The sequence below is a fragment of the Acanthochromis polyacanthus genome, chromosome 23, assembly GCF_021347895.1.
Source record: "Acanthochromis polyacanthus isolate Apoly-LR-REF ecotype Palm Island chromosome 23, KAUST_Apoly_ChrSc, whole genome shotgun sequence".
NCBI classification, from domain to species: domain Eukaryota; kingdom Metazoa; phylum Chordata; class Actinopteri; family Pomacentridae; genus Acanthochromis; species Acanthochromis polyacanthus.
The window spans coordinates 13,608,843-13,631,707 of NC_067135.1; the positions used below are offsets into that span (position 1 = coordinate 13,608,843).

At 38.0% G+C, this 22,865-nt stretch overlaps 1 protein-coding gene across 1 annotated transcript; it reads right to left on the minus strand.

The window, feature by feature from the left end:
• Window positions 1-9,304: 9,304 nt before the first annotated feature.
• On the minus strand, window positions 9,305-17,333 carry LOC110967505 (SLAM family member 9-like). Its single transcript, XM_051943784.1, is given in 8 exon segments — window positions 9,305-9,676; window positions 9,976-10,041; window positions 11,628-11,686; window positions 11,797-11,916; window positions 12,480-12,773; window positions 14,185-14,253; window positions 14,256-14,489; window positions 17,213-17,333. Coding segments are annotated over 8 exon segments (999 nt in total). The 5' UTR covers window positions 17,292-17,333; the 3' UTR covers window positions 9,305-9,598.
• Between the last annotated feature and the right edge of the window lie 5,532 nt (window positions 17,334-22,865).

The window sequence follows — 22,865 nt, forward strand, 5'->3', positions numbered from 1 at the left end:
ATAAAGACAACTATACAGTACAAAGCCCTAAAACACACCAAAAAACACATTAAAGACAATTTTACTGCTGGAAGCTGCAAGCCAACACCTAAAGAACAAACTAAAGCAATGGAGCCAAACCAAGTTCAGTGAGAGAAGTAGAGGAAATGTTTGACTGCAGACATAAAGCAGGAAGACACTGAGCTGCTCAGCTGTTCCTGATAACACCAAGCAGCCACCTGACAGCCAATAGGAACACAGCTTACTGGAAGTCCAGAGGGCTGGGTTAATGAAGTAAATTTAGTTTAAAGTTGAAGCAGAAAGTTAACAAAGGAAGTTTTTTTGGACAAAATTCATGATGATTTTTTTCAAAGAAAACTGCCTGACAGTGTTTTTCACGGCCTTCTTTACATTGTTTTATCATATGGCATGTTTTTATGACATGTTGAAAAAATGGCATTTTTTTCGACATACTATACTATGGCGCTTTTTTGGGACAAAATCCATGATGAATTAAAAAAAAAAAAACCTGCTCTATAGTGTTTTTCACGGCCTCCTGTACATTATTTCATCATATGTCATGTTTTTACGACATGCTGAAAAAATGGCATTTTTTTCGACATGGCGTTTTTCGGACAAAATTCATGATGATTTTTTTTTCAAAGAAAACTGCCTGACAGTGTTTTTCACGGCCTTCTTTACATTATTTCATCATATGGCATGTTTTTACGGCATATTGAAAAAATGTCTTTTTTTTTCAACATACTATACTATGGCCCTTTTTTGGACAAAGTTCATGATGATGATTCTTTTCAAAGAAAACTCCTTTATAGTGTTTTTCACGGCCTCCTGTACATTATTTTATCATATGGCATGTTTTTACGACATGCTGAAAAAATGGCATATTTTTTTGACATACTATACTATGGCGCTTTTTTGGACAAAGCTCATGATATTTTTTTTTTTCAAAGGAAACTGCTCTACAGTGTTTTTCAAAGCCTCCTGTAAATTTTCTCATCATATGGCATGTTTTTACAAAATGCAGACAAAGGGCCATGAGTGGGAATCAAACCCATGCTGCTGCATCATACATCAGCCCCTGTATGTGGTTCACCTGCTTAACCCGTTGAGCTATACAGGCACCCCACTATGATGTTTGTTTGGACAAAATTCATAATGATTTTTTTTCAAAGAAAACTGCTCTACAGTGTTTTTCATGGCCTCCTGTGCATTATTTTATCATATGGAATGTTTTTACGTCATGTTTAAAAAACGGCATTTTTTTCGACATACTATGGCGTGTTTTGGACAAAATTCATGATGATTTTTTTTTCAAAGGAAACTGCCCAATAGTGTTTTTCATGGCATTCTTTACATTATTTTATCATATGGAATGTTTTTACGTCATGTTTAAAAAACGGCATTTTTTGACAAAATTCATGATAATTTTTTTTCAAGGGAAACTGCTCCATAGTGTTTTTCATCGTCTTCTTTTCATTATTTGATCATATGGCATGTTTTTGTAACATGCAGACAGAGGGCCGTGAGTGGGAATCGAACCCAGGCCACTGCGTCGTACACCAGCCCCTGTATGTGGTTCACCTGCTTAACCCATTGAGCTATACAGGTACCCTGCTCTAATGTTTGTTTGGACAAAATTCATAATAATTTTTTTCAAAGAAAACTGCTCTGTCGTGTTTTTCACGGCCGACTTTCCATTCTTTCATCATATGGCATGTTTTTACGACATGTTAAAAAAAATGGCATTTTTTTCCGACATACTATTCTATGGTGATTTTTTGGACAAAATTCATGATGATTTTCTTTTCAAAGAAAACTGTCCGATAGTGTTTTTCACAGACTACTTTACATTATTTCATCATATGGCATGTTTTTATGGCATGTTGAAAAAATGGCATTTTTTTCAACATACTATGGCGCTTTTTTGGACAAAATTGATGAAGATTTTTTTTCAAAGAAAACTTCCCGATACTGTTTTTCACAGCCTCCTGTACATTATTTCATCATATGGCATGTTTTTACGGCATGTTTAAAAAAACGGCATTTTTTTCGACATACTATACTATGGCGTTTTTTTGGACAAAATTCATGATGATTTTTTTTCAAAGAAAACTGCCCAATAGTGTTTTTCATGGCATTCTTTACATTATTTTATCACATGGCATGTTTTTACGACATGTTAAAAAAATGCCATTTTTTTCGAGATACTATACTATGGCGCTTTTTTGGACAAAATTCATGATGATTATTTTTTTCCAAAGGAAACTGCTCTACAGTGTTTTTCAAAGTCTCCTGTACATTATTTGATCATATGGAATGTTTTTACAACATGCAAGCAAAGAGCCGCAAGCGGGAATCGAACCCATGCCGCTGCATCGTACACCAGCCCCAGTATGTGGTTCACCTCCTTAACCCATTGAGCTATACAGGTACCCTGCTCTGATGTTTGTTTGGACAAAATTCATAATAATTTTTTTTCAAAGAAAACTGCCTGATAGTGTTTTTCACGGCCTCCTGTGCATTATTTTATCATATGGCATGTTTTTAGGACATGTTGAAAAAAATGGCATTATTTTTCGACATACTATACTATGGCGTTTTTTTGGACAAAATTCATGATAATTTTTTTTTCAAAGAAAACTGCTCTGTAGTGTTTTTCACGGCCTACTTTACATTATTTTATCATATGGAATGTTTTTACGGCATGTTTAAAAAACGGCATTTTTTTCGACATACTATGGCGTTTTTTGGACAAAATTCATGATGATTTTTTTTTCAAAGAAAACTGCCCAATAGTGTTTTTCATGGCATTCTTTACATTATTTTATCATATGGAATGTTTTTACGGCATGTTTAAAAAACGGCATTTTTTTTCGACAGAATTCATGATAATTTTTTTTCAAGGGAAACTGCTCGACAGTGTTTTTCATGGCCAACTTTTCATTGTTTGATCATATGGCATGTTTTAACAACATGCAGACAAAGGGCCACAAGCAGGAATCGAACCCATGTCGCTGCATCGTACACCAGCCCCTGTATGTGGTTCACCTGCTTAACCCGTTGAGCTATACAGGTACCCTGCTCTAATGTTTGTTTGGACAAAATTCATAATAATTTTTTTTCAAAGAAAACTGCCTGATAGTGTTTTTCACGGCCGACTTTCCATTCTTTCATCATATGGCATGTTTTTACGTCATGTTAAAAAAAATGGCATTTTTTTTCGACATACTATACTATGGTGATTTTTTGGACAAAATTCATGATGATTTTCTTTTCAAAGAAAACTGCTCTACAGTGTTTTTCACGAACTACTTTACATTATTTTATCATATGGCATGTTTTTACGGCATGTTTAAAAAACGGCATTTTTTTGACATACTATGGCGTTTTTTTTGACAAAATTCATGATAATATTTTTTCAAAGGAAACTAACCTGATAGTGTTTTTCACGGCCTCCTGTACATTATTTTATTATATGGCATGTTTTTACGACATGTTAAAAAAAGTGGCATTTTTTTCCGACATACTATTCTATGGTGATTTTTTGGACAAAATTCATGATGATTTTCTTTTCAAAGAAAACTGTCCGATAGTGTTTTTCACGGACTACTTTACATTATTTCATCATAAGGCATGTTTTTATGGCATGTTGAAAAAATGGCATTTTTTTCGACATACTATACTATGGCGTTTTTTTGGACAAAATTCATGATGATTTTCTTTTCAAAGAAAACCGTCCGATAGTGTTTTTCACGGACTACTTTACATTATTTCATCATAAGGCATGTTTTTATGGCATGTTAAAAAAAATGCCATTTTTTTCGAGATACTATACTATGGCGCTTTTTTGGACAAAATTCATGATGATTATTTTTTTCCAAAGGAAACTGCTCTACAGTGTTTTTCAAAGCCTCCTGTACATTATTTGATCATATGGAATGTTTCTACAAGATACAAGCAAAGGGCCGCAAGCGGGAATCAAACCCATGCCGCTGCATCGTACACCAGCCCCTGTATGTGGTTCACCTGCTTAACCCGTTGAGCTATACAGGTACCCTGCTCTGATGCTTGTTTGGACAAAATTCATGATAATTTTTTTTCAAAGAAAATTGCCTGATAGTGTTTTTCACGGCCTCCTGTGCATTATTTTATCATATGGCATGTTTTTAGGACATGTTGAAAAAAATGGCATTATTTTTCGACATACTATACTATGGCGTTTTTTTGGACAAAATTCATGATAATTTTTTTTTCAAAGAAAACTGCCTGACAGTGTTTTTCACGGCCTACTTTACATTATTTATCATATGGAATGTTTTTACGGCATGTTTAAAAAACGGCATTTTTTTCAACAGAATTCATGATAATTTTTTTTCAAGGGAAACTGCTCGACAGTGTTTTTCATGGCCAACTTCTCATTATTTGATCATATGGCATGTTTTAACAACATGCAGACAAAGGGCCACAAGCAGGAATCGAGCCCATGTCGCTGCATCGTACACCAGCCCCGGTATGTGGTTCACCTGCTTAACCCATTGAGCTATACAGGTACCCTGCTCTGATGTTTGTTTGGACAAAATTCATAATAATTTTTTTCAAAGAAAACTGCCTGATAGTGTTTTTCACGGCCTACTTTCCATTCTTTCATCATATGGCATGTTTTTACGTCATGTTAAAAAAAAATGGCATTTTTTTTCGACATACTATACTATGGTGATTTTTTGGACAAAATTCATGATGATTTTCTTTTCAAAGAAAACTGCTCTACAGTGTTTTTCACGAACTACTTTACATTATTTTATCATATGGCATGTTTTTACGGCATGTTTAAAAAAACGGCATTTTTTCGACATACTATACTATGGCGTTTTTTTTGACAAAATTCATGATAATATTTTTTCAAAGGAAACTAACCTGATAGTGTTTTTCACGGCCTCCTGTACATTATTTTATTATATGGCATGTTTTTTCGACATGTTAAAAAAAGTGGCATTTTTTTCCGACATACTATTCTATGGTGATTTTTTGGACAAAATTCATGATGATTTTCTTTTCAAAGAAAACTGTCCGATAGTGTTTTTCACAGACTACTTTACATTATTTCATCATAAGGCATGTTTTTATGGCATGTTGAAAAAATGGCATTTTTTTCAACATACTATACTATGGCGCTTTTTTGGACAAAACTCATGATGGTTTTTTTTCCAAAGGAAACTGCTCTGCGGTGTTTTTCAAAGCATACTGTACATTATTTCATCGTATGGCATGTTTTTACAACATGCAGACAAAGGGCCGCAAGCGGGAATTGAACCCATGCCGCTGCATCGTACACCAGCCCCTGTATGTGGTTCACTTGCTTAACCCGTTGAGCTATACAGGTACCCCACTCTGATGTTTGTTTGGACAAAATTCATGATAATTTTTTTTCAACGCAAATTGCTCTACAGTTTTTTTTCACGGCCTCCTGTGCATTATTTTATCATATGGCATGCTTTTACGACATGTTGAAAAAATGGCATTTTTTTTTGACATACTATACTATGGCATTTTTTGGACAAAATTCATGATGATTTTTAATTTTTTTTAAAATGCTCTATCGTGTTTTTCACGGCCTACTTTACATTATTTCATCATTTGTCATGTTTTTACGGCATGTTGAAAAAATGGTATTTTTTTGGACGAAATTCATGATGATTTTTTTCCAAAGAAAACTGCTCTATAGTGTTTTTCATGGCCTCCTGTACGTTATTTCATCATATGGTATGTTTTTACGGCATGTTGAAAAAATGGCATTTTTTTGGACAAAATTCATGATAATTTTTTTTCAAAGAAAACTGCTCTATAGTGTTTTTCATGGCCTCTTGTGTACGTTATTTCATCATATGGCATGTTTTTATGACATGTTGAAAAAATGCCATTTTTTTCGACATACTATAATATGGTGCTTTTTTGGACAAAATTCATGATGATTTTTTTTTTCAAAGAAAACTTCCCAATAGTGTTTTTCACGGCCTTCTTTACATTATTTCATCATATAGCATGTTTTACGACATGTTGAAAAAATGGCATTTTTTTTGACATACTATACTATGACGTGATTTTTTTATAGCTTCTTTTTTTGATAGACAACGTGAGAGAGAGACAGGAAATAGGAGAAGAATGGAAGAAAGACACGCAGCAAAGGACCACGAGCAGGAATCGAACCCAGGCCACTGCATCAGAGACAAACCCCTATTTATTGTTCACCTGCTTACCCCATTGAGCCGTACAGTCGTCCTGTTATGATGTGTACTTGGACTAAATTCATGAAGATTTTTTTCAAAGAAAATTTCCCCATAGTGTTTTTCATGATCTACTTCACATTATTTCATCATATGTCATGTTTTTACGACATGTTGAAAAAATGGCATGTTTTTTCGACATACCTATGGCGCTTTTTTGGACAAAATTCATGATGATTTTTTTTTTCAAGGAAAACTGCCCGATAGTGTTTTTCACGGTCTGGAGTGAAGGAAATCTCCATTGTTGATCGCTTCGATCAGCTGCTCTATTATGTTGATAATTTGTTTACGAGTCTGGTTTTTCACACTGCTCAAAAATTTAAAGGAACACTTTGAAAACATATTGTATTTCAAATGTGGAGAAAAAATTAACTGGATATTTACATTGATATGGACTGGATAATGTGTTAGGAATGAAAAGATGACACATTTTTTGATGGAAATGAAAATTATCAACCCCCCAGGAGGGCTAAATTCAAGACACCCCAAAATCAAAGTGAAAAACTCATGTGGCAGGAACTGAAAATGATATTCAGTAGTTTTTATAGCCTCCATGTGCTTGTATGCATGACTGACGATGCCGGGACAAGCTCTGAATGAGACGACAGATGGTGTCCTGGGGTATCTCCTCCCAGAACTGGAACCAGGGCATCGCTGAGCTCCTGGACAGTCTGAGGAGCAACCTGATGTTGTCGGATGAAACAAAACATAGGCTCAGTCCCAAACCGCCCCCTACACACTCCCCCTCCACTACCGAGTTACACTCCAAATGAAGTCACACTCGCAGCTGTGGAGGGCACTTTTATTGAAGGGGGAGGGTATAAATACGATCGTCAGGAATGGGACGCCCTGTCGAATCACTGGAAAACGGAAGACGTCATCGCCATGGTAACACAAAGATGCCTACTGTGCATGGCTGTAGCAATGTGGCACAGGTTGCAACTAACAAGGATCGCTGCTGCTTCCAGAAGACGAAAGCGTCTTCGTTTGTTAGCACTGCTGCATCAGCAAGAGGTAAATGTTCCATTGCAGTGTCATCTGTGTATTTCGTAAAAGTGACATAATGTGATGCTACAAAACTCTGAGGGAATACACTTAACTGTAAAATACGACTTCCGTTAGTTACACAAAACCTGAAATATCACATGAAATATGCACATAGGCTGCATCACCAAATTATTATCATATCAGCTAATTACTGTGATGCATAAAGTGTCTACCACGATTGCAACTGATCATGACAACCTGTGCTCACGTAACAAAATGGTTTACTGTAAGTCATTTACGTGATGATGACAAAATGTGAGAAGATGGAGTTACTGATCAAACTGATATTTCTATATCCAGACAAAACAATAGTCTTTTCTCTTCCCAGGAAGGCACCATACTGTATGTACAGCTTAATCCAGCTGTGCCTCTCCTGCGGCTGTACAGCAATCCAGACGCCTGCCTGAAGAGAGATTTCAGACTCACCCGACAGTCTGTTGCCCTTCTAATTAGATTAATTCGGAGTCCTCGGGACCACGGCTGGGGTCAGGAGCTGGAGGTCCTAGCATTCCTGTACAGCCTGGCACATGGCCTTTCCCTGTCTGTGGTGGCTTGTGCGTTTGGGATGCCGAAGTCCACTATGCACCGGGTCATCCAAAAGGTTGCCGGTGAGATTAAGGCAAAGGTGGGTGCCATGATCTCCTTGCCCTCGGCAGATGAGCTGAATTGATTGATTGAGCAAATATTCCACGTGGTTTCCGCCGCCTGGGACAAAGTCCAGTGTTTGGCAGGGTCGCTGGCGCTCTGGACGGATGCCACATCCGGAGACTACCTGAACTACAAACTGTTCTACTCCATCCAGCTGCAAGCAGTTTGTGACGCCACGGGGAGATTCCTGGACATATTTGTGGGTTATCCAGGGTCTGACTATGATGCCAAGGTGCTTAGGAATAGCCCAATCTATTTCAAATGCATTTCAAATCCAACAAATGAATGAATAAATGAATTCTGTCTGTTGTGTTCAAATTGTAAGGTGTCAGGGGGTGAACAATTAAATCAAACGTCAGCAGAGAAGAAGATTTGTTTCTTTTGTTTTATCTTTTTACACCACTCTTTTTGTGATGTTCTGTCAGTGTGAAAAAGGCGTGGGAGAAATAATGGACGCATGTGGAACTTACATCGATATGTTGTTTCCTCCTCCATTTCGACGTTGCACTTCCTGAAAAAGTTGTCGAGAGTGAGCATCGATGCAGACTCACTATTTCAGGACTGAACAGTCCACTCCCCCTCCGCACTACACGGTTTGGGACGGCCCTTAATATGGAGGACACTCCGTGGAACGCGCAAACAGAGGGGTAGTGTGTAGGGATAGTGTGTAGGGGGCGGTTTGGGACTGAGCCTGTGTCTGACCAAAAATCTCTGAAGACTCACTACAGCCAAGAAAAAGACACAACTCAGCTGCACCAAATCCACTAATCACTGCACACACTATCACCATGTGCCAACTGTGGCTAAAGAACCACATTTACCTAGACAACTATCCAGTACAAAGCCCTAAAACACCCCAAGAAACACATTAAAGACGATTTTACTGCTGGAAGCTGCAAGCCAACGCCTAAAGAACAAACTAAAGCAACGGAGCCGAACCCAGTTCAGTGAAGAGAAGCAGAGGAAATGTTTGACTGCAGACATAAAGCAGGAAGACACTGAGCTGCTCGGGTGTTCCTGATAACACCAAGCAGCCACCTGGACAGCCAATAGGAACACAGCTTACTGGAAGTCCAGAGGGCTGGCTTAGAGAAGGAAATTTAGTTTAAAGTTGAAGCAGAAAGTTGCTAACAAATAAACAACAAATAAAACATGGAATGAAATGGTACCGCTGATGTGTAAGCTAAGCGAATCAAACCTTTGACAGTTTATCATTGTTACTGATGAACATGGAGCAGAAAATAGTAAAAGAGAAGGTTGACTCCGATTGTGGAACGACCCTTTTACTGAAATGCAATTGTATGAAAAATCCAGTCAAAGCACAGAGCAGCATTTTAAAATCCGGCCTTTATTAGCTGTCGACTCAGCTGGGTAACAATAATGCACAGTTGACAGTAAATGCAAGAGTACGAACAATACATTTAAAAATATAACCTCTGTATTTACAGAATGTACAGTAATGTAAATAAAATGGCATTGTATAGCTTACAGTCTCAAAAAGCTATGATGCAATAGAAAAAAGAAGCTCTTTCACATTTTCTCTATCATATTATCCTTGAATTTTCTTGTGCTGCACATTGTCACCTTGCTCTGAGCAACGCTTGAAAAAAGCTACACAGCATCTAGATGACGTCTTGATAGGGCGACACAGACGGTTTCCTCACACGACTGAACTGGATCTTGTCGTACACAGTTTGGGGCTAAATGTGTGATACAAATGAGGTGAAGAAATAAAACAAAACCATCAGTGTCATAATCAAATTCATTTCTAAAACGCTGTTCCATATGAAAAAGATTGGATAATTTCACTTCTGAGGATCTCATAAAGTCTTATCTATAAACGACAGCCAATAAAAACAACAAAATACACTTCTGCTCAATTTTAGGAGATTTGCTGCTACAGTGTTACTCTTTCTGCTATGAACAGCAGCTAAAGCTGGAAAATTGGCATTATAATCTGCAACCGTCACATCCTAAATCCACTAAGTTTTGCTCTTACCCCAGGTGGAGCTGTGTTGGTTCTGTTGTCAATGGTTTCATACACTGAGCAAGGCTTCATGGTCCTCTGGAAGTTCACATGTGGAGGCATTCCACAGACAGGCAAAGAGAAACAGTGAAGTAAAAGTTATTATAGAACACTGTGTCTGTATCCGTTTATATGTTTGTTCAATTTTTGTTGTTCTGTGTCATATTACAGTCATTTTGAATCTCTTTGTACACATTTGGTGTCTCTTTGAGGTCATTGAAGTCACATTTGTGTTCATTTGTGTCACATTTTGGACATTTTGTGTCTCATTTTGCATCTCTTGTGTCCCTGATTTTAATCATTTTACATTTCGTTTTGTTACTTTGTGGTCATTTTTTGTTTCAGATTGTCAGCACGATGTCTCTAAGGTTATTTTGTGTCTCATTCAAGTTATTTTGTGTCAGATTTTGGATATGCTGTGCCTTGTTTTGGTCATTTTGCATCTCTTTACAGTAATTTTATGCTTCAGATTGTTTCTTTTTCTGATTGTTTGCCCAAATGTTGTTATTTTACATCTCTTTATGGTCATTTTGTGCCACATTTGAGTTATTTTGCATCTCTTTGTTGCCATTTTGTCTCTTTGTGGTCACTTTGGTGCGGTTGTGTTTCATATTGCAAATTTTGTGTCTTTGTGGTTGTAGGTCGAATGTTAGTCATTTTGTGCCACATTTTGGTTGTTTTGCATCACTTTTTAGCCTTTTGTATGTACAAGGTCCTTTTGTGTCACATTTTGAGATAGTTTGTGTCTTATTTTGGTCAACTTTGCATCTCTATATACACATTTGGTATCTCTTTGAGTTCATCGTGTGTCATATTTTAGTTACTTTGTATTGTGTTTCGGTTATTTTATATTTCTTGTGTCCCATTTTGGTCATTTTGCATCTCCTTGTTGCCATTTTGTCTGTTTAAGATCATTTTGTGGTCCCATTCTGGCCGTGTCATGCTTCAGCTTGTTAATTTTGTGTCTCTTTGTGGTCAGTTTGCGTATCTTTATGGTTGTTTGGCCGTTTTGGTCTTGTTGCATCTCTTTGTAGATTAGTTTAGTGCCTCCTTGAGATCCTTTTGTTTCACATTTGAGACAGTCTGTGTCTCATTGTGATCATTTTGTATTTCTTTGTTGCCATTTTGTGTATTTGTTCTCACTTTCTTGTCTCATTGTAGTCATGTATATATATTTGTTAGTCCAACTTTGTCCACTTAGTGTCACATTTTGGATGATTTGCATTTCTTTGTATCCATTCTATGTCTCTTTGTGGTCATTTTGTACTATGTTTAGGTTGTTTAGCATTTATTTGTTGCCCCTTTGTGATCATTTTTATGCCCTTTTGTTAATTGTATGTCTCAATGTGGTTGATTATCCAATTTTGGTCATTGTGTGACACATTCAGGCTGTTTTGAGTCACTTTGTAGCTATTTTGTATATCTAAGGTCATATTTTGCATCTAGTTGTAGCCATTCTATCACTTTTTGTGTTCAACCATGGAACCTTTTTGGACCTTGGATGCCCAGAAGGCCTGTTTAATAATCTGTCCATGATTTCCTTTCAAACACATGTCATTCCACTATGAATATTTAGGTGGACAAAGCACCATTTTATATATTTATATATGTATAGGCATACTTACATCTTCAATCGCAACATCAGTGATATCAGCATACACAGTGAGGTCATTTATGTCACTGCCTGATGACACAAGCAAAATGTCAAGTAGAGTGTTAATATTACAGCAAATTGTCAGTGTATTGTAGTGATGCTTTTTAGTTGAAAGTGTCACATATTCAGAAGTTTCTTACCAGTTTGTCTCTCTTTGCAGTGGCAAACGTACACAGCCACACCAACACCAATGACAATCATCAAACAACAGCCTCCAGCCACACTCAGGATGAGGATAAATTTCATCCCTGCGAAGGATCCTATTATGTTAATAAGATTAACAACATCAAATTAAATTTTAAAATGTATCTAATATGGCAGAAAAACAAACTTCAACTGTGACAGCAAATCATTGGTCATGGATGTGTCAAATGAGTTTCTACCTTCATCTACATTATCACAATGATTTATATTTGATTGATCTTGTGTGGCAAACCATTAATATATGTAATATTTAGTATAAGATAATATAAGAGAGTACAATGCCACTGACTTTCTCAGCATTAGTTTGCTCTTTTGATTGGAATAACTTTTCTGAGATCTTACAAAAAAGGAAAATTAAAGTATCTTCACTTATGAGAAGGTAGAGCTATTTGTAATTGACATGATGGCTTTTCATAACACTGAATCTATAGTAAATATAGCTTTACCTCACAACTGGAATGGGCAGATGTAGAAGTACTTGAGACTTTCTAAACTGAAAGTGTCACACTATCAAATGTCATGCTACACAGAGTACAGAGAGATTTTAAAACATATCTAAGCATAAACAAGATAATGTCACAATAACACTAAATTATGACAGACATTTCTCTACACGTACCTTTATCTTGTGGCTTTTCGGGTAAGGAAGTATCATTGTTACATTCAAATTTTGCAGATGCAGACTCCTCACTGACAGAGTTGGAAACTGTGCAGGTGAATGTGGTCTCTCCATCGTCCTCCTTGAAGACATGATGCAGTTTGGGTCCAGTCCGGGTTTGGCTCCCCACACTCCATGTGTAGGTGACAGTGCTGTCAGAAGAGGTGCTGCACTCCAGCAAAATTGTACAGGATTTATTCAAGGCATTGTGGGTGGAATTGATTTTTTTCACAACAGGCTCCTGAGTTATGGGTTCTAATGAGAAAACAAAGAGAAAGAAAGAGTTACCTTCAGCATTACAGCTCAGACTAATGTTGTGAACAAAAGTTTGCACACATTTGCAAAGACCATGTGTATCATTGCAGTCTTCAGCGACTCCTTTAACTCAAAATGTACAATGATGAAATCACTGAAACAATGTGTTTTTGTCCTAAAAAAACAATCATACACTTTGGCTCATTCAAAGCTTTATTTTAGGTTGTCTGAAAATATGACGAGTTCTGCTGGGTCAAAAATATACGTACGTCAACTTGAATTATCCGTTTTGTGATGTAGACAGTTGTGTTTATCAGATTATCTCAGTGACATGGCCTCTTCTTGTGAGTGATTATGAGTGAGTACAGCTTCTGACTTTGGGACAATTTAATTAGAGTCCATTTGATACACTCATTAGACTCAGTCACAAACACTACAGAAGGAAAATGTGAAGCGCTCAGCAAAGATGAAGAGAAGAAAGTCACTTGGAGCCACACATCCTAACATCATCAAAGCAAGTATAAAGTTCATGCTGCCACAATCAGGACGAAAACACAAACTGTCATTTGACACTAGTCAGGATGGTCAAGAGTCAACCAAGAGTCACCAAAAAGTTGGTCTGTAATCAATTACAAGCTGCTGTTAAAAAAAAAAGGAGAAGTTTGGAGGAGAGAAGGTGAGGCCTTTAACCTCAAGAATACCTAACCTATCATCAAGCATGGTGGTGGCAGTATGATGCTCTGGGGCTGTTTTAATGTCAGTGGATCTGGTGCTTCACACTGGACTGATGAAGAAGCAAGTCTGTGTCAGAGAGACAACGGTTTAACTGTACCAGTTTTGTCAAGAGGAGGGTCAAAGATGCAAGCAGACGTTACCAAAAGCATCTAACTGAGGTGATAAAGGGCAAAGGAACATTTAACTAAATATTGGCATTGCTGTATGGATATTTTTAACCCAGCAGATTTTGTCATATTTCCAGAAGACCTGCTATAAATCTATGAAAGCATGATTGTTTCAAAGATTCCATCATAGAAAATTCAGCTATAGGAATCACTGGAAGCTTAAGACTCCCATACTATGCATGTTCTTTACAAGTGTATGCAAACTTTTGTTCACGACTGTAAATGTGCTGAGCATTCATCAGCCAAAAATCAAAAGAGATTCAGAGATCCTGACTGATACAGACTCACACATCACAAGATGGCATATTCGACAAAGCATTAGAAAACAGAATGATGGTAGCAAAGAGAGCACAGAAAACACAAACAAAAGAAGACAACCTCATGTGTTCAGTTCTCTCAGCTACCAGTATTGTAAAATCTGCTCTAAATGAATTGACTAGATAGATCTAATTGATAATAATTTATAATTTTATTAACAGTTATTAGGTTAAAAAAATGTGGTGTCTTACCATGAACTTGGAGAGTGATGACGACTGTTGCTCTTTGCTGGTAGTTCACCTCTGAAACAAAACTGAAATCCCTGAATCTTGAAGCGTCAGTTTTCTCACTGTTAAGCTAAAGCTTGTTTGGTTGAAGTCTAATCTGTCCTTAAAATGATGTTTATTAGAAGCATCCCCATTTTTGTCTGCAACTGTTAAATCTCCATATCTCCAATTCGCCTCAGTGACACCTTCAGTCGGTAAATCTGATGAAAGCTCCACAGTATCTCCAACTTTCTTATGAATGACACTTTTCTTATTGGAAGCCTCCACATCTGAAACATACAAGCAAAGAACAGAGTTTAAAATTTATTTTAAAAAATACAAAGGACTAAATTAGCTGCAATCAAAACCCCTATAGGTCTAGTATGGAAAATGCATTTGTTAATGTCAAATAAAATAATCAGGTTAAAGGATGAGAACAACACACATACTTAAAGAAACACAATAAAAATTAGAAAATAAGATTTTATTTACAGTCAGCCATTTGAACTTAAATTTTGGAAACAAAGAGTCAGCGGCTCGATGTAAAATCTAAGTGTCCTGAGAGTCAACTGAGCCTACATTCAACTGAAAGTTCTTGTGCTTCTTCATGAGGAGCAAAGCGATGTCATTTCTCAAAAAGAAGGTGCTGCAACCACAGTCTGACCTCAGTGCCAAAGACAGCACTGACACTGACTGCGTTCTGTGCTTATCACTTTCGGTCAGCGCTGCTGGTGGTGGTGAGGAGTCAGGAAATGATTCTGTTTCTGTTGTCAAGTCGACCACACGCGTTTTGTTTAGCGCGCAACACTCAATTTCTATGTGAATCCTACACTACACAAACAAACCCATAAAGTAACAGAAAAACTGCTGGTAGTTCATTGTCTGGATTTTGTCCCATAATTAGAGAACAGAAAATTTTTATAGATTTGTATTTTAAAAATGAAAAAAAAGTATATAATGTCTCTAAAGCAGCTATATGTTGTTTTTTTAAAATTATCCATTAATCCTTTATCTATACACCGTTTAGTCCTCATCAGGGTCACGGAGGGGCTGGAGTCTATGGAGTCTAGGGGACAGCCTGGTCAGGTCACCAGTCTATCACAGTGCTGCACACAGAGGCAAACAATCACACCCACATTCACACCTCTCTCATTTAGAGTCATCAATTAACCTCAGCATATTTGTGGACTGTGGGAGGAAGCCAGAGAGCCTGGAGAAAACCCACGTATGCACAGTGAGAACATGCAAACTCAATGCAGAAAGAGAGGATCTTCTAGCTGCAAGACCACCAATCCACTGTGCAGCCCCTCTTTTTATATTATGTTCCTTTATATTTTTTTTAGTTGTTTTTTTGTTTGTAAAAACAAGGCAATTTCTGCTTTATAATCACATATCTATAGTACATTTTGTATAACATTTTGGAAATATAAGAAACTATCTGGTATTTGTGTGCATAACTATAATATAAAGTCTGTAAATGTCAAGTAAATGCATTTTATAACACAGAAAGCGCTGGCAGCTCATTATCTGGGCTTTATTCCATAAATAAAAAACCTGTTGTTATCCACAGTAAAAAAAATAAATTTAAAAAATTAATGATTTATACTTTTTAATGTAGTTTCAATTGTAAATGTATTAAATTTTTCTATAAATCTTGTAAATCGTTCACAAACATGGTGTATCTACAGTAAAAATAGGACATTTTCTGCTTTGTAATAGTACGACTACAGTATAAAAACTGCAAATGTTAAGTAAATTCAATAAATAACAGAGAACGTGCCAGCAGCCCATTATTTGGACCTTACCCCATAATTTAAAAATGACAATTTTTGAGTTCATTAATGGTTCTCCTACTGTAAATAATAAAACAATTGACCGCTTTGTCTATATTAGATCTGCAGGAACAACAATTGAACTGTTCTGTTAGACACTGATGTATCTGTGATATTAACTTGTTCAGGGAAAAAAAATCAAACTAATATTCTGTGATAAAAGCAGATTTTTATCAACTTAAATGTTCGACACATTTACGCAAAAATGCTTAATTATTATTATTGTTGTTATTGCTATTATTGCTATTTTTGTTATGATTATTATGATTACTAAAGTGTTTAAAGGTTGCTCATCCTTTACATTCTCTCTGAACATAACAAAAACATCCAGGACTCTAATTACAATGGAAATAGAAGTGAGAATTACACGCTGTGGATCACTTCTGTTAAAATGAAGAGTCACACAACTATTAATAAACAGACGTCTCTAAGAGCGAAGTCATTAAATATTCACTAACTTCAAACACTGGCGACTTGTGTCTATCAAGAGCTGAAGTGAGATTTCAACTCCTCTCTGCTACTTCTGCAATGATTCTCAGAAGATCCACACCCCTCATTCCTTTCAAAGCATCTACATTATAGATAGTACAACCAAGCAGAATAAAGTGGGATTATGTGGTATAATGATATAACTAGCTTTTTAAAGACAGGAACTGGGAACAGGAAGAGAAAGGATGAACCATCCCTCACTGGCTTCAAGTGTGTTTCCCGGCAGATGCAGCAGGAAATCTGCTGACACACGCGTCTGTCAAAAATGCAAAGCAAAGCTGCATAAATGTAGAACTAAAAATGCAACCGCTTGTCGATTCACACGCTTACACACAAGTAAGGAAAACACCTTTTTAGTAAATGTTTGCCACCATTAAACACTTTTTCTTGCTTTGTCAGGTGAAAAAATCCCTGAAGAAAGTTGAACATTGAAGAACCGGTGCCTTGACTTTAATGTCAGTTATCAAATTAGCTTTTTGCTATTATAGCTTTAACGCCTTTAACCACACACAAGGGAAATATAGGACTTCTTCACCAAGGAACGTGTCATTTCCTGAGTGGACACGCACATATCCAGACAATTCTGCAATCGTAACCTACAAGTTGTATCTTAAATATCAAAGTGCATGAGGCCAACAAATGCTACTCAGAACAGTGAACACCCATAGATCAGGGAGCAGAGGTGCGCTTACCGTGGAGGCAGATCCCGAGTAGTAGCACAACAACGCATGCCAAGAAGCAGCACGGGCGACGAAGGCCACCAGCAACCATCTCTGTGGAGAGAGAAGCAACGTCTGCTTCCTCTTCTAGCCTGCTGAGCTGTGTGCAGCGCTGTGAGGGTGGAGTGGGGGAGGTTTCAATGCAGAAGCAAAAGAAGTGCTCTGAACTGGCCTGATGTACAGTGAGATAAAAGTAGGCGCATGAGAAACAACATAGGTGAATTATATTCAGAATGAAAGCTGAATATCAGACTATTTTTGGCTAAATTACATTTAAGTGCAGTTAGATTGTACCACAACCAAGTGTGACTAAAATAATATGTGCCTCATGTGACTATTTGCTTTTATTATATCGACTCAGGTCACCTCTGAACTAAGTGAGCGCTTCAAACAATGTAAGCGCGAACACAAACATCTGTAACAGGTGAGAAGATCTGCGACACAATTCTAATTCTAATGACCTTTCAGCAGGAAGGGCTCAGCCACATCCTGTCATCAGATATTACATGAAGAGATCCTAAAATGAATATTGTTCAAACTGGCAAACAGTTTGAACAATGCTATGAGAGAAAGCACTCCTGGCCTTCACTCTTCCCTGTGGGCTGTGTGCGGTTTCACCACACACAGCTGTTTCATAATAGTAGCATGCCCCTGAAATGAAATCAAGTCATAGAACAAGAATACTCTCGGGAGTAGCACGCAAAGATTTGAATACTCAGTAGGAAGTAGCATTCTGCTGGAGAGGACTGATGAAGGATGCATGGGCTCCAGCCAAAATGGAGGAGACATTTTTCAGAAAAGTTCCTGGATGGATCTTCTAGTAGGGAAGAGTGTGACACTACTCCTCATGTTGCACAGAAGAAGTCACAATGTGCTATTTTATCTGCGAATGTTTGTCACCTCAAGTCACACCCCTGTTCCTTCCTACCACCACCGCATCACCAGCAATGTTGTGGTAACTTTTGTGCGCATGTTTGTGCAAAGAAAACAACACAATGTTGTTCTAATCTGGACTGCTGTCTCACACAGACACAGCACGGCATAGAATGATCTGGCTGCACCTATGAGGAGTAAATCTCTTGTGTGCTTGTAGACAATAATGCATGCAACAGTGTGCACTTGTCTTTTTAAGTTATCCATCCATTCTCTATACACCGCTTTATCCTCACTAGGGTCGCGGGGTTGCTGGAGTCTATCCCAGCTGACTCAGGCGAAGGCAGGGGACACCCTGGACAGGTCGCCAGTCTGTCTCAGGGCTACATATACAGACAAACAATCACACTCACATTCACACCTACGGACAATTTAGAGTTATCAATTAATCTCAGCATATTTTTGGACTGTGGGAGGAAGCCAGAGTACCCGGAGGAAACCCACGCATACTCAGGGAGAACATGCAAACTCCATGCAGAAAGATCCCAGGCCCACCCCGAGATTCGAACCAGGGAACTTCTTGCTGCAAGGCAGAAACCACTACAGTACTGTGCAGCCCTTTTTTTTAGTTATGACAACCTTTAATGAAATTATGTTTGATCAACAAACTACACTGAGTCAGGGATATGTGCTTTTCCAACATAGTCAAGCCGGCAAATTTTAAAAATTGCTCCATTGTTCAGGGGATTTGAAATATTGACCTCAACGTGAAGATAAATTAGGTTATTATGTCAATTTAAATAATTTACTTCAACAAGTTGATGCATTAACTAGTATTATTATGTCAACCCAACCCATCAAAAATAATGGCTGCAAACAAAAAGGCTTTTTAAAATCAGTAAATCCAAATTTCTATCCTCCAGCCATGCATCCAATTAAGTGGTGTGAATAGGTAGTGACGGGGCTGCACAGTGGGCTTGGGTGGTTAGAACTGTCGCCTCACAGCTAGAAGATCCTCGGTTCGTGTCTAGGCCTTCCTGGGATCTTTCTGCATGGAGTTTGCATGTTCTCCCTGTGCATGCGTGGGTTTCTCTGGGTACTCCGGCTTCCTCCCACAGTCCAAAAACATGCTGTGGTTAACTGGTAAGTCGAAATTAACCCTAGGTGTGAATGTGAGTGTGATTGTTTGTCTCTATATGTAGCCCTGTGACAGACTGGCGACCTGTCCTGGGTGTCCCCTGCCTTCACCCTAAGTCAGCTGGGACAGACTCCAGGACCCTATGACCTTAATGAGGATGAAGCGTTGTATAGATGATGGATGGATGGAATTGGTAGTGATGGTGGAAATATTTCGGTGGAAGCACTGCGATTAAAAAGGAATAATTTCCCTGAAAAAAAAAAAGCACAGCTGCTTTATTTTATGATCCAAGTCTTTGCAAATTTGAGAATTTCACCATGTAAGTTGCTGCCCAGATGTTTGCTGTTGTTTCCCAGTGAAGGGGACTTTGAACATGGTAACACATGGTAGACCTATAACCACAGTCCACATCAAGAGAGTCAGACTATTGCTGTCTGTCAGGCAAACAAAATGTCTCGGTCAATCAGAAAATAATTCTGGTCTGAAGCAGAACTGGTTTAAATTAGTCTAGAATGTGAAGAATAAAACAAAACAGTATTGCTGTGAAGTGCTACTTATTAAAATAAAGATCTGCATTTCCATCCACTTTGCTCTGCAGTGCATGTGTCTGTGCTTGCACAACGAGGCCTATAATCGTACATCTTCCCGCTCGTGTGATGTCTTGTGTACTTGTTAACAGAAGGAAGTGAGCTATGAGCTAGCCAGCATCAAGATAAAGGCCAGTGCCGTGCATTCTGCTAATTGTGGCCAAAAATCATTTGTGTGCTCCTTTAAAAACAGGATGTGTGACCACAGTGGCCTACCTGTTCTGTTGTGACCCATTCAACCTGAATGGCAAACAGGAAGTGAATCTGCGATGTGGGGGCCTATTGTGAAATCTACAGTACCTGTGAAACATGTTCACCCCCTCGGGAAGTTTTTTTCTCTCCATGAAAACAGTCAAAGTGTATGCAGATTTCTACAAAGCACTGTTTATTAATTAAAAACGTAAAATGTAAAAAATTGATTGATTAAGTATACACCCCCTTTAAAATGACTCACCTAATTCAGCACAAGTGAATCCAGTTGATGCTAAAGTCGCTGTTAGTGGAGATCATGAGTGCAGTGAATGTGTCTCAGTGATTGTAGTCTAAAGACACCTGTGTCCTCAAAAACTGAGAGACTGTGCAAGAAAGAGGTCACCAAGACACCTATGACACCTCTGAAGGAGCTGAGACCGGAGAAGACGGTTCACACAGCTGTTGCCTGTTCTGAGAGAGAAATACTGAAAAAAGCTCATGTTAAGTTAAGACAAGAGTTCACCAGAAGCAATGTGGAAGACTCTGAAGTCAGCTGGAAGGAGGTTCTTGAAAGCAAAAATTGAGCTTTTTGGCCATAAAACTAATCGTTAGGTTTGACAGGCATCAAACACTGAACATCACAAGCAGCAGCAGCAGCATCATGTGAAGCATGGTGGTGGCGGCATCATGATATGATGATGATTCTCGGCAAAAGTGGAAGGTAAGATGAATGCAATAAAGTGTAGGGAAATCCTGGAGGGCAAGCTACTGTAGCCTGCAAGAGAGCTGTGACTTGGGACAAGATTTATTCTCCACAAATACAATGAACCAGAGCATAAAGCTAAAGCTGCACATGGGGAATGTACTGGAGTGGCTAATGTTAAGTCAAGGCCTCAATCCAATCATACGAACTGATATACTTTGAGCAGTTTTAAAAAGAAAAATGGAGTCAAATTACGTTAAACAGATGTTCAGGCTGTTTGAGACCAGTCTACACAGACTCAATGCTGTAACCGGAGCCAAAGGTGCATCAACTAAATCAGACTTAAAGGGTCTTGATATTTCTGTAATCACTCATTTTATATTTATTGACAACACTTTGTAAAAATCTTTCTGACTTGAGGTCTTTATGATAAAGGAATGGCTCTTCAACAAGAACCTTAACTTCTGTGACGACTGCAGTGTTTGAGCAGTTAGCAGTGGAAGTGGTTTTGCTGGTCGCAAGTGTGAATGTGAGGAAAAGAAAAGAGAGAAATTACTGGTAGCATACAAGCAACTCATGTCTCTGCACCAGTGGTCTGTGCACTGCATGCAATGGAAACTTTGATTCCTGACCAACGTCAAGGTAATGGCGTGTTTACAGATGAACCCTGTCTGGAAATAGACAATGGTTCACACTTGCTTCAACCGTTTCTTCTCTGGAAAATCACACCATTTTTCTTATCAGTGAACTTTTCTTTTAAAATGGTGTCACACTGGAAAGTACCAAGTGAGTTTTACCACGCTAATGCCATATCTGTCATTGTTTTACCTCTAGAAATGTTAAGTAGCAACATAAATGTGATCAAATTGTTTAATTTACATTTTAAGGAAACCACCAATATTAGCAGTTTTGCTAACCCTGCTGATGGTGTGACTTTAGGGTTGGTCAACAGATGATCAGACAAAAATGTCTCTCTGACTGAAACATAGATTACCATGCAACTCCAGCATTCATGATCCCCAGAGGTTGGAGGTGGCTTTGCTGAATTCCTTGAATTTTTAAATATTTATCCTGACAACAAGCAGTTGGATTACCCAGAAATTTGGTATGGATGGTGCTCAGGGGACAAACTCACTCTGGCGATCCACTGACTTCTCCTGCAGAGCCACCAACAGATCAAAGTCAACCAACCAACCACTCTGGTTCATGTCTAAAAACTAACTGAAAGCTGTGTTATCTTAAAAAAAGAAGTCAAAATGACTCAGTTTAACTGCCAATCAGATTTTCAACCTTCTAAAAGTGTTTTTGCTCTCTAACGTGTCATTCCATCAGGAAGTGTGAGCAAATCTAGGAAGAAAAATCAAAAGTAATATGTAATTAAAAATCACCTTTTTTTTAAAAAAAAAATGATGAAAGTAAACCCTTTGCTTTAGTAGCATTCTGACTAAAATTTGTGGTCCTCCTGTCTGCTGTGAAGCTATTAGGGCCTTGGCTGTAACCAATAGTCACATGATAAAAATTCAAGGACTTTTTGGCTGAACTTCTGTTCGCGCTTACTGACGGGACAAGCAAGGAAACAAATGAAAAATTTTAATTTTTCAAATATCTATGGTATGTGGAGTCCCCATTTAATTCCAGTATGGTTAACAATTACTGGCACTTGGAAAAATATTGTACAAGTTCATTTCAGATTGGTTCCGATTTTTGCAAAATAGATAATCAAAGAATCTAAACATCCATTCATTACCTATACACTGTTTATTCCTCATTAGGGTCACGGAGGGCTACACTCTATCCCAGATAACTGAGGTTGAAGGCAGGGGACACCCTGGACAGGTCTGTCACAGGGCTACATATACAGACACACAAGCACACTCACATTCACACCTACAGACAATTTAGAGTAACCAATTAACCTCAGCATGTTGACAAAGACAAGGAGTGCTATCTGGACTCGGCAGAGTTAGTTTGAGGTGCTCTTTGGAAGGGGATTCAAACCATGTTTAGACTGGTTTAACAGAACTGCAGGACTTTATATTGCGGAGAAAATGGAGGTGACAGTGAGGAAGAAATTGTCAGGAGCAAAAAACACCAAATAACTGGAATTCAAAAGGTCATTAAGCTAAACTAAGA